General features: G+C 54.9%; 1 protein-coding gene across 1 annotated transcript; it reads right to left on the reverse strand.

The window, feature by feature from the left end:
• Positions 1-8,605: 8,605 nt before the first annotated feature.
• Positions 8,606-10,628, reverse strand: CBLN1 (cerebellin 1 precursor). The gene is made up of 3 exons (XM_060131050.1): positions 10,365-10,628; positions 10,096-10,215; positions 8,606-8,803 (listed from the first exon to the last, which is right to left on the reverse strand). The coding sequence occupies exons 1-3, from the start codon at positions 10,626-10,628 to the stop codon at positions 8,606-8,608; spliced, it is 582 nt and encodes a 193-aa protein (XP_059987033.1).
• Positions 10,629-13,055: the final 2,427 nt, after the last annotated feature.

Here is a 13,055-nt window from a genome sequence, read left to right on the forward strand (position 1 = left end):
TTCTGGTTGAAACGGGATCCTATAGGGGTCGCATCTGGAGGTCCTGTGGTCTCGCTCCTGGGGGAACAGGCTTGTTTCTGCCCTCAGCCTGGACCCCAACTTCTTATGACAGAGACAGGGACACATTTAGGCAATCAAGGAAAACAGCTGCAAACTTCACAGCCTCAAAGAGCACCACTGTCATTCAAACTGATGCTGGAGATGACTTAGATGGACCTGGCAGACAAGGTCCCACTTGGGAAGCACAGAGAGCCCAGAGGGAAAGAAAGGAAAAGCAACAGACACACAGATGCCACATGAAGGCTGAGCTTCAAGCCCACACCCACAGATCAGTTGGTATTGCTAACACGTCCTCTCCCTTGGCATCTTCAGAATAAGTAAATAATCTGTCTACCTGAAATGAACTCCTCCAAAAAGAAAGAAAGAGAGAGTGAGCATTTGGAACATTGCTGAGACTTAAAATGACCAACTCTGATCAAGATGAGTTATAAGTAAAATTGCAAGCTCCTCATCAGCTGCATTTTAACTCCATATTTGGAGCCATTCCGTCATTATAAAATCATCTGAACTTCTCAGTTGAAGTACACATTGGGGAGTTTATTTTCGAGCCTCTCAGAATACCAAGGAGAGTCTGTCCAACACAGGATCTGGGCAGAGCACACAGTTCCCTTTTAAATGAGGTGGACACGATGCCCAGTTGCCTCTCCATCTAATTCCCTCTCCCCTCTGTGCAAGTTTCCCTGGAAGCATGCAGTAATTTCTGATGATGGGAGGAAGGGCTCTTGGAGCCTCACCTGAGGAAGCAGGTTGCTGCTGGCTAGCAGAGCATTCCAGAGAACTCTCTGTTGAGCTGAACACCCAGCCGGACACTGGGTCTGAGGAAGGAGGGGGATTTGGGGGAATCCTTGATGTTCTTTAGAGGAAACCAACTGAGCCCACTCCACCTCCATGGTCTGCAGCAGAATCCAAAACTGTGAGGGGATTTCAGAGGTCATTCTGCATTTAGCTAGAGCAAACCCCCAGAGAGCCCATGCCCAGCCACAAGCCAGGGTCTGCTGGGGAACTACCAGCTCCCTCACTGACCAATGCACTGCGCAGCTACTGCTTACAACTGGCCTCTCTGCTGGCACCGTGGAAAATCCTGCTGGGCTTCGCCAGCTGCTTGGCACCATCACCAGGGGCTTCAAGCCCACGCATTGCCACAGACCTAATGGCTTGATCCTGGATTAAGCAACCAATCGACCAATACTGAATCATGTTATTAGGTGTTGTCCTTTAAGGAAAATAAAATATGGTCCCTACCCTCTAAGGAATTGCCCATATGTTGGGGGTGGGGTGGGGCCAGCAGCATGAAAGAAAACTTGTGTTGTAAGGTCAACTCCAGATAGCTGGTACAATCCAATTTCACGCTAAAATAAATGTGGCGGTCATCATCAAAAACCTACAGACAGTAAATGCTGGAGAGGGTGTGGGGAAAAGGGAAGCCTCCTGCACTGTCGGTGGGAATGTAAATTGATACAGCCACCATGGAGAGCAGTATGGAGGTTCCTTAAAAAACTAAAAATAGAACTATCATAGGACCCAGCAATCCCACTACTGGGCATATACCCTGAGAAAACCATAATTCAAAAAGAGTCATGTAACACAATGTTCATTGCAGCTCTATTTACAATAGCCAGGACATGGAAGCAACCTAAGTGTCCATCAACAGATGAATGGATAAAGAAGATGTGGCACATATATACAATGGATAAAGAAGATGTGGCACATATACACAATGGAATATTACTCAGCCATAAAAAGAAACGAAATTGAGTTATTTGTAGTGAGGTGGATGGACCTAGAGTCTGTCATACAGAGTGAAGTAAGTCAGAAAGAGAAAAACACATACCGTATGCTAACACATATATATGGAATCTAAAAAAAAAAAAGATTCTGAAGAACCTCACGGCAGGATAGGAATAAAGATGTAGACGTAGAGAATGGACTTGAGGACACAGGGAGGCGGAAGGGTAAGGTGGGACGAAGTGAGGGAGTAGCATTGACATATATGCACTACCAAACATAAAATAGATAGCTAGTGGGAAGCAGCCGCATAGCACAGGGAGATCAGCTCTGTGCTTTGTGACCACCTAGAGGGGTGGGATAGGGAGGGTGGGAGGGAGACGCAAGAGGGAGGGGATATGGGGATATATGTATATGTATAGCTGATTCACTTTGTTATAAAGCAGAAACTGACACACCATTGTAAAGCAATTATACTCCAATAAAGATGTTTTAAATAAATAAATACATAAATGTGGCTGTTCATCAGGATAGTGGGGATCTCAAGAAGTGTACAAGGTCAAGCCTGCAATCCAGAATCCCACAGTCCAAAGTACCGTAATTCTTTATTCATTTGTTCAGGAAATACTGTTCATGCTGACTCTATTCCAGGCACTGTGCTAGGCACTGGGAATGTAACTGTAAATAAGGCCAATAACAAGGTAGCTACTTTCATGGAGTTCACATTCTGGTGGACCAGACAAAGGCACTCGCCAGGCAACCAGTAATCCCTCCCTCCTTCTGCCCACCCATTCATGTGTTCACTCGCTCATGCATTCAGGGAGCATTTATAGCGCATCTACCAGCCCTGACACTGTGCCAGGCTCTGGATGCCTTGTGGGAAACAGCAGATGAGGACTGATGCCCACAGAGCTTAGAGTCCAACAGAACTGTGGCGAGGGTGTGACCTGAACGCAAGAGTTCAGGTGGTCAGCAGAGGGCCAGGCCCTTATGGGTGGGGTTCAGAGAGGACTCGGCTGATCAGGTGGATCTCAAGGTCAGATTGGAGCCTGTTTCCTTCCCCTGCTCCCTCCCTCTGCGTCTCCTCCCTGACCTCTTTAGAGTTGAGCAAGATGAACAAAGACCTCCCTAGGCTCTGGACTGTGGCCACACACCTGGAAGTTCTTTCTTTATAATCATAAAGTTCTCCTTTCTGACTTCAGCTGCACAGTGTCTCCTCACTGCTGCCAGAAAATGTTTGCCCAGTGTGAAGACCTAGCCACAAATCCAAACACCAACCCGTACATCTAACCTTGGCCTCTTCCTCACTGCCCCTGCTCACTGCTATCCCAGGGTCAAAGCTGGGACTTCCTGTGGACCGGCTGAGTGCAGAGTGAAATAGGAAGAGGTGAGAGTAAGTGCAGGTGCCTGGGAAGGTTTCCCTGACAGCACAGGGTCTGAAAGCACTTCCACACCAGCATTCCTGTCAGTGATGGGGGTGCATGCAGGACTGAGAGGTCCCCTGAAGGGCAGGTTCACTGGTTGGGTCCATATCCTGCAGTTGTGCCAGGCACAGTTTGCTTTCACTCCTGACACAATCACAGGAGCCCTGCTCTGTACCTGACACCACAGAAGGCACTGGGCCAAGCGAGATGAACAGGATGCAAGGGGCTCACGCTCTAAATGGACACAGATATGTAAATAGCGCTCATAACCAATGGAGAAGCATGCAAACAGTATTCATCCACAGTGATTGATGCAAATATATGAGCAACAGGGATGGAGATGAAAGACACTTACAGGGTAAAATTCCCCTGTTCTCATGATTAACTGGAGGTGGGTGGGGAGATGAATGTGCAGGGGAAACAAAGGACACAGGATCCTAATTCACGTGTTCTGTGTCCCTTCCCCTCCGTGGTTTCAGTTTTCCTGTCTGCTTGATGTTCCTTTAAATCTTGCTTCTGGGATAGTGTGGTGCGCCCGGTGTCCATTGCTCTTCATTGTTGCTAGCATTTATTCAGCACCTACTGTGTGTCAGGCAGTGCTGAGTACTTTTTATGCCTTTTAGCAACCACCCTGCTCTGAAGGCATTATTGTCCCCATTTGAAATATAAGCAAACTGAGGCTCAGATAGAGTGTGGATGTATTTTCAATGAGGAGCCCTGTGCAAAGAGGCCAAGAGACCTTTGTCATCACCCCGGGAAAGCTTTTCTTTCCCACTGAATTGGCTCAAAGGGAGTGTACCTGCACTTGCCCTCCCAGCTTGACCTTCCAGTTCAAGGGCACCGCTGACCTCCCCAGACTCCGTAAGAAGTTTCACTGTTCTGTTTGAAAGCTAGTAGGGATGACACGGACTCGGCCAAACGCAGCTAGGAGTTGGGTGGCGGGGTGGGGGGAGGGGAAGACAGGCTCACGGACGGGTTGATCAGAAATGTTAGATCACCTGGAGGAAACCCCAGACTTCTAGCCCACCCCTTGCATTTGGGAGTTGAGGAAAATGTGGTTCAGGCTGGGAAGGAAGTAGTCTCAGGTCGCACAGCACGCCAGAGGTCGAGCACAGAGCGAGAGGTCTTCACCCTCGGCGGGCCCGCGGGGTCCCAGGACCCCGCCCTGTACGCGAGGAAACGTCCAGCCCGTCGCTCCGCCCAACACTCTCTCCACCTCCACTACTCCGTTAGGGTAACAGCTAAGAAGGGAGGTGACGCTCCAGCTCCATCTGGGTAATTATGTTCTCATTAGGAGCCCATCCGCCCGGGCCAGGAGCTGCTTGGAGGGCACGCTCCCAGCTCTGCTAACAGTGGAAGCCGTGTCGAGGGAGCGAGCTCTGGGGCTCAGCAGACAACAGAGCGCACAGTGACCCGGCACCTGGCCGGGGATCCAGCGCTGGCCCGGAGGCACCCTGAAGCTCAGGGGGCTTCCTGGAAAACCGAAGCCTAGGAGTCTGGTCTGTGCTCGTTGGGTCCTAGAAATCACCACCCTACCTCCAACCCAGCTTCAGGTCCCCCGTCCCCGCTCCGCAGTTGCCCTGCACCAGACCCCTAACTCAATCTCTGCCCTCAGGGAACTGTGTGAGGGAGGAGGCAGTGTGGTAGGAGAGACCACATTCCATAGAAGGCCGGGAAGCATTAACCACTCTGCCTGTCTGGGGTGGGGAAGGCTTCCCGGAGGAGGAGGTTACCATTGAGGCAAGAAAGAAGGAAGTGACCAAGGTGACCTGGGCAGCGGAGGAGTCTTTCAGACAGATGGTGAGGTTGAATGAGGGGGTGGTCCTGGAACCCCTACAGGCTTGATTCTGATCAGGTTTATTTGAGATAAAAGCAAGACGCAGGGCCCAGATCTAGAAGCCTAGAGGATTCTAAGCACTAAGGGAAACCATTGTGAGGTGTAGGTTAGAATCCCCCCTCCACTTCTTAGCCTCTGGTTGGGGGCAGGGAGGTAGTCCCTACTGAGCTAATGACCCCTTGTTTCTCTATCCCTCTGAATCCCCAACACACCACCCTTGAAGCTGGAGCACAATTTTCAGATGAAGGTCATTCACCTGTCTCTGGCAGAGGTAATAATCACCTTTGCCACCGAGGTGAGGGAGGTGAGGCCCCAGCTAGGCCTCATAGAGAGAGAGCTGTCGACAGCCCCATCCAGGCTAATGGGAAGCTCAGGCCTGAGGAGGAGGGCAGTTTGAGGGGTGGAGAAGTGCACATTTCCTCAGAGCCCCCTAGGGCAGGAGTAGCAGCTTAGCACTTCCCAGCGCTTGCTGGTGTGGGTCACCACTAACCCCTGGAGCCCAGTGCAGAGGGGAGACAGGCCCAGCCGCCAATGTCTCCACCCTGCTAGCTCCAAATAAGGCCTGGTGGGAGGGTGAGGAGGTGATTGTGAGGCTTGGGAAGGTAGGATCTGTGCTGTATGGACAGGACCACTTCTCAGAGGACAAGCTTTGTAGATGATCTGCTTAGATCCCCAGAAAGATAGGATTTTGAAAAGTAGGGAAGAAGAAAAAGGGTACTTCAACTGGAAGCAAAGAAGCAGCAGGAGCAGAGGTATGAAGACAGTAGTGGGACATGGGGTCCACAAATGGTCAAGAGAAGAGATCAGCGGATGGAAGAAGTGGCTGGAACCAGACTGAGAAGGATCTCCAATGCCAAGGTCAGAATTTGGAGAGGAAGCGCTCCCCCAGGAAGGGGCCAGCTGAAGCCACAGCAGAGTCAAGGGATAACTTCTCACTCTGGTCCCACTTGGGGTCCCCTTTGCTCCCCCTCTGTGTTCACCTTTCAGGCCCCAGAGCAGGGGTTCAAAGTGAGCCTGAGTTCCTGAAGGCTTCCCCTTGGCCTCCAGCCCAGCCTCAGGCCTAGCCTTCAGGAGCCAGGTCAGCTCGGCTGCAGCCAGGACTCACTAAACCCAGGCAAAAGAACTGGGGGCAAGAGAGGACCAGAGAACTGCTGGAACCTCAGGGCAAGAGGGCTCTTGGAGATGTTCCGATTCCTCTCTGTCTTTGTACAGTTGGGCAAACTGAGGCCAAGCCAGGGGACTTGCTGAAGTCTCCCAGCGGAGCACAGCCTCATGGTCCCACAGCTTGGACATCCACCCTCGTGGTCTGCTCCTCAGGAAGAGGGGTGACCACCCACTCACAGCCAAGTAAGCTTCAAGCGCATTTGGGGCTCAGCTCCCTCGGGCGGTGACTACCGCAGCCCCGCGGCCGTGAGCCCTGGCCTGGGCGGTATCTGTGTGCCTCGGGCGGGCTCTGCTCAGGCTGAGCGACTGGATCGAGCTGCTTCCGCTGCCCAAGGCTCCAGCTCTCCCGGATATCTACCTCCCAACCGGAAGAATGCAAAGAAAGGATTTGTTTTTAAGTGTCTCCTTTTTTTTAAAGAATAGTTTTTTTAAAAAAAAAAATTCCTCTAGGACTCCTCGTTCTCACTTCCCTGGGGAGTGACTAGCGTGGAGAACTGTGGGGCAGGAACAGAAAAGCACCGGGTCCCCTCCTCACTCCCAAAGTCCCTACCTGTCCCGTGAAGGATCCGGGGCCGCTGGGGCTGCGGATGGCGCCTGCTAGAGATGCGGACCCCTGGACCGCGAGCAAAGGAATAACCCGGTCTGAATTTCAGCGCAGGCCGCGTGCCTGTTGACTCTCAAAATCGGAGGAGCCGCGGGAACAAATAGAGAAACATTGCTTATTATGCTATTAGTAATCCCTCACACCCCCTTCGCGCCAGCCTCCAGGAGCTAATTAAATTCATCTCTGAATCTCGGGCTAGGAAAAAGTCTCCAAAAGGAACAGAGCCAGAGGGGCCCATGCAGGCCGCGGCTCCCGCCCCTGGGCTGCCCACCTCTTTTCCTACGCCCGACCTCCCCTCGGCCGAAGCGACTTGGTCAGACTTCCAGACTTAAAACGAAGTCGTTTATTTCAATTTTGCTTTCACATTATGTTCCGATACAATCAAAACTCCTGGACGAACCTCTTGAATAAAAGTCCTGCGATGAGCGCGATCACAGGTCCCGGAGGCGGGGTAATACGGCAGGGAGGACTCGGGATTCAGAGGCGGCGAAATAAAACATACGCTGCTTCGGGATCTGTGAGCGGACAGTCCAGAGGCAGAGGCGTGGGAAGCGTGACGCTTAGGGCAGAAAGGTTCCGGCTCTTCGAATTGGGATTACTCCTGATGCATTTGGACTGCGAAAAGCCCAAACTTCGCTTCCAGGCCGGCAGCCGGGCCTGGCCTAGCAAGATTTCAGCCCAATTTCTTACGTTTGCGCCGAAGCAGGGAGCACGGGGCGAATACAGGGTTGGCCCTAGGCCTGCGCAGGAAGGAGCGCAGGCCGATTTGGCGAGGAAGCCCTCCTGCCCTGGCCTTTCTTGGGTTGCATCCCACCAAGTCCCCTACCCCTCTGAATCTCGCGCTTCCGCACCCCTGCCTCCAGACCTCGCAACTGGGGAAGGTGCGGACTTTAGGAAGGCCGTTTCAGAAAAATAAAAGTCCCACTTCAACTTTATTGGATTAAAGCAAAATTAAATCTTGGCTATTCACAGGTATGTTACAGAGGACGAGGAAGCGTCCGGAAGAACCTCCTGGCGTTTAGTGGAGCCACAGAACACGAGGGCATTAACAAGCATCAGAACGTCAAGCAGCCTTAGATTTCACGATCACTCCGAATAGGACATAGAAATACGGAAATACAGCCAGTTTCCACTGGGAAGAGTTCTTCGTGTACAAATGATATATATTTATATATATATATATTTTTTTAAACCAGTCACCACTAAGGTGAGTCCTTTCTCTGCTAACAAGCAGCCGAGGATACAAAGTATCTTCAGCTAATTAATTCGAGCGGTGTTTTCCGAGCAATACTTGCCAAATTAAAACTACCTCCCCATCAAAAAAACAAAAACCAAACAAACAAAAAAACCTTCCCCCCTCTCCAATATAAAAAAGGGGGGAGGGACATATTAGATTTCAGCGGTTGTAAAGATTCAGATGGCGACTCAGAGGAGGAAGATATTTCACATTATACAGTGAAATGCAAAGTTTCTTTTATATAAATTGTAGGGAACATGAACATGAGGGTAAGAAACAATGACAAGGAGTCTCTCTTGATTACTGCCACTGGAATGGGGGAGGCGAGTTTATTTTTGGAAATGGGAGTGCGCAGAGCTAAGCGGAATTTACTTCTAGAGGAAACGGGCAAAGTTGTCCGACCGCCGGGTGCGCACCTTTTACCCGGATACAGCTGGGGAACATGTAGGAAGTTTCAAGTCGTGCCGCTTTCTCGTCCTCTAAAGTTCTGCCTCTTTATCATTTTCCCCTCCTGCCTTCGCCCTCTCCCTGCCTCCATTCCCGCGATGAGCCAGTCAGAGGGGAAATACGAGGAATCCCGAGAAGGTCGAGTACTTCCAGCCCCCCATCAAGTTTCCCCGCTCCAGCTTGAGGTATGCTCGGTCGCCTTTCTCCATCTGGATTAGAACTCCGTTGCTGGCGGCTTCCCGGGTCACGTCCTGGTCACCAGCGAAGGCTGAAATCACCGGCCACCCGTTTAACATGAGGCTCACCTGAGAAAGAGACAGGCCCGCTTCAGAGGCGCAACCTAGGCGGGTACCGAAGCGGCGATAAAGCCGCGAACCTTCGCTGCTTGGCTAACAGCCGTAAGGCCTGGAAGCAGGGGGCGGGGGTGGGGCGGGAGAGCGGAAAGAAAAGGCGCTTTGCAGTTTACTGCTGAGGGTCCAAAGAGGCGAAAGACGGCCCATCTGGGTGACAGGAAGGGTCTGCCCCCAAAACAGGAGTCACTTTCATTTCTTGGACGCGCCAGTAGAAAATCCTGATTCGCTCTTTTATCCAGTTTAATGAACCCGTAGGTGGCTCAAGCGCCCAGAGACCTGCAGCCTCGCCCTCCCCCCAGCCTCAAAGAGAAACTCAGGAAACTGGCGCTTCCGGGAACACAAACAAATAGAAACAAACAAACAAAACGCCTGGCTCCTCCCGGACCCGGCTGCCAGGACACAGCAGAGACGCAATGGAGGAGCCAGGGAAGGCTTCGGCTGATGAGAAATCTCGCGCAGAGCTGCCCTCTGTGCCTCATCCCCAAACCCCGGGCCCGGTTCCCGTCCCAGATCCAGCCTCGCCCGCCACCGCCTGGTTTTGCCCTTGCGGTGGCACCAGAAGCCAAAGGCCCTGCGCCCTCTCCCCAACCGCGCGTTCCGCCTTCTGTGTCCGCCCAAAGGAATCCTGGACACCTTTGGGAACCTGGAGAGCCGGTGAGTGCTGGCTAAGGAAAGGCCGGAGCCAGGAGGGAGTGGCACTATGCCCCTCCCTTGTGTCTCCACCCTTAAACTGCTATGGCTCGGCGCTGCTCGTTCAGAAATCCGGAGTCGGCCCCCATAAAGACGCCAGGAGACACCTCCCACCCCCACCCCGAGCGTGGCGCTGAACGCAAGCGCACAGGCGTCTCGCGGTCTTCAGAGCTGGGACAGGGTCGGGGATACTGTCCGTGGTGCTGAGGGCGAGGATCGCGGAAAGCTTCCCGAAGCGGGAACTGTCCCTGATGCTAACAGAAACCTCTAAGGGAACTCCCTGGAGTCCCATAGCGGGAGAACCTCTTTGGAGGGTCCCAGAGGCAGAGGCAGAAAACTGTGCCTGGGGATGGGAACAGGTTCCAAGAACCAATGACAGGGAAGGCAAGGGAGAGTGCAAGCCACAGAACCGTGAGAACCTGCTACCCGTCCCTCCAAGCAGCCCGGGCACATGCAGCTGCCCCTTCCATCTCCCACCCCCACAGGGCTCGCTCACTCCCGCGGCTAGTAGCCCCCTACCGGGGCTGGGGCCTGGCCCTGAGGCGGCAGCTGACCTGGATGGTCTGTCTGTTGTAGACTTTTACCACGTGGAAGTTAAAACTGTAGATCCCTTTGCGCGGGGCGATGAAAGTGCTGCGTTCTGAATCAAAGTTGTTCCCGATGTTCACTAGTACCTATAACGAGACGGGAACGAAGGGGAGTAGGCAAGAATCTGTCCAGAACGCTTGTCCCTGCGTTTCCGCAGAGACCTCGGAGACGATCGGACATCTACCTACCACCTCTCCCCTAACCTCCACCAATCCAGTCTTCCCGGAGCACTCACCTGGTCGAAGTAGATGATCATGGTGCGATTACTCATCTCGGACGGCTCGTGGTTGGTGCTTCTGATGGCAGAGAAAGCCACCTTAGCGCTGCCGGAGCGCACAGAGATGCCCAGAGCTGTGCCCGTGGGATCGGACGTAGGGTTGGAGTCGCAAACCACCAGGCACTTGCCCTCCAGCACGATGGGCTCCGTCTCATTCTGCCCGCGGGCCGGGCCCGCCAGCCATGCTGCCCCCAGCAGCAGCAGCTCCACGACGCCCAGCATCGCGGCGCCGGCGCCCACCCCGCCCCCCACCCCGGGGGCTGCCTGCGCCAGCCGCCCCCCCCGCCCCAGGCCCGCTCCGTAACCCCCTCCTCAGCTCCGTGCGCAGCTCCACCGACGCCGCTCTGGACACTTCAGGTCTTCGTTGCACTCCTGGGCAAGCGTGCCCCCCGCGCGATGCTTCCCGGAGCCCTGCCCGGGCCTCAGGGGTACCGCGGCTGCCCAGCCGCACTTGGATGCATAGCCGCTGCCGCTTGATCCCCGCTGCTTCCGCCGCCTCCTGCCCGCACCGGCCGCTCCCGCCGCCGCCGCCGCTCTGAATTATTGATGCAGCCGGCGATGCAGCCGGAGCGGGCGGAGAGCGCGCGCCGGGCACAAAGGCGCGGACCGCGGCCTGGCCCCGCCCCTGCCACCTCCCTCTCCAGCCCCGCCCCCGCACCGACAGAGACTCCGCCCCCTGGCCAATCCTGGCGCGCCGCGCTCCCCGCCGAGCCAATGGCGGCGCTGTCCGCGCGCGGCCACCTGACCCTGGGCGCTGTTGTTATTAGGCGCGGCGAGGCCGGCGGCGCGCGGCAGCAGGGTTGGGCTCTGGCCGGGAGTCGACTGAGAGAGAGAGGGCCGGGAGCGCGCGCGCGCCCGCGCCCGGACCGTCTGCCGCGGCCGCTCGCTCTCTCGTTTCCCGCCTCCCGCCTCTCGCCACGGTCTTGTTCAGCCCCTCAGCCCTTCCGCGCACCTCCCTCGCCGGCCCTCAGGTAGGAGGCGGCGCGCGCCCAGGGTCCGGCGTTGAGTCGCAGGGGGCCGAGAGACGCCTGCGTGTGGGCGCGTGGGGCGGGAGGGGAGCGCCCTCCAGCGGGCAAAGGCGCGAGGGGCAGCGGGCGCGCGGGTGAGCCGTGGCGTGCGGGCTGACCAGACTGTCTGGCTGCAGGGCGCGTGCATGCGCGACGGGGCGGGGCGTGCGCCAAGGCCTTAGTGGGAGGAGGCGCACGTGCAGCCGCCGGGAGCTGGGGCGGCGGGGCCTGGAGGCCACTGTCAGCATCCCGGCCTCGCGGCTAAGAGCGTAACGCTGGGCCGGCAGCTCTCTCTCGCTTCTTGATGTGCCAGCTCTGCGGGTCGCGGAGTCAGATCTAGCGTTCACTCATTCATTCGTTCGTTCATGTATTCGAGATAGATCATTGAACACTTACGAAGTGCCAGGCACAGGGCCACGCGCCAAAGATGTAGTGATGAGCAAAAACAGACGAGGCCTGTCTTCGTGCCTCTTACAGCCTAGTGCAGGAGGCAGTGACAAGTCCAGTGGCGTCGCAGTCAGGCTCATTTCCCTGATATCATTTTTATCTTTGCACTTAAAAGTTATATTTTGCATCCGTATTTTTTATTTACTATGCACTTTTGCGGCATGTTTTATCCACGTGTACTTGCATATTATTGCCTTGAGTATAGACACCAAATCTTGTGATTTATGGGCGATTTTTCAAGGGTGATTTTGAAATTTCAAGGCGAGTGAATTTTCGCCTCACGTATTAACTTAGAACTTTACACACAAGTGTGACAAGTAGTCACAAACGTGAAAGTGAAAATACAGCTTTGGTAGGTGGCAGAGAGAGAGGAGCAGCGGAGATGGTAAGAGGAAAGGCGCGTTCCAGCCTGGGTGCGAGAAGGCAAGAGACCTGAAGATGCACGCCGGCGGTTAACCCGGCGGAGGCTGGAGGGCGAGCGGACCTCTCCGTCAAGTCCAAAGCAAGAGCGCGGGGCTTCGGACGCCAAGCAGAGGCGGGTCGGGATGCTGCCCACCGGGGTACCTGGAGCTTTGGTTCCCGCCGGGCGACCTTGAGCCTGCGTGCTCTGCCGAGCCAGAGCAGACGTGCGGCCGGCGGCGGCGGCCTGGTGCGAGCCCGGGGATCTGGAGAGACGGGTAGCGGGCTGACAGCACCTCCTTTCGGCTTCCGGGCTCGCTGCTGGCGGGGTGTGCAGTCGCCTAAAGTACGCTCTTCCCTACGCGGGAGCCTGCCTTGGAATCGCCAACAGCCACACCTTTCAGCTTCGCAGCCTCCTTTGTGTCTTTGTGACTTAGCTAGCTGTTGAGAATCACCTGGAGGTACCCCATGGCCGACCCTCGCTTCCGTTGGGACGCCTGCCTGCCGGGGTCACTGAGTTCGCCAGGAGAAAGGGAAGGAGCAGGGAAGAGGCAACAATTTTACTTTAAATTAAATTGACACAAAACTGTTCTTTCAACTCAGATCTTTTTGAGACATCCCCAGAAAACGTTGCCAGCTGTGATTACACTTAATGTGAGAGCATGGACTAATTGAAGAGGGGAGAGCTGAGTCATGAGACTGCACCCAGTATAGCCGCAGAAGCTGGCAGCTCCAGCGGTGGAGGGTACCTGGCGAAATACCCGTGTAGAACCAACGGCATGCGCTCAGTGCCCTG

Source organism: Lagenorhynchus albirostris, chromosome 19 (genome assembly GCF_949774975.1).
Source record: "Lagenorhynchus albirostris chromosome 19, mLagAlb1.1, whole genome shotgun sequence".
NCBI lineage: Eukaryota > Metazoa > Chordata > Mammalia > Artiodactyla > Delphinidae > Lagenorhynchus > Lagenorhynchus albirostris.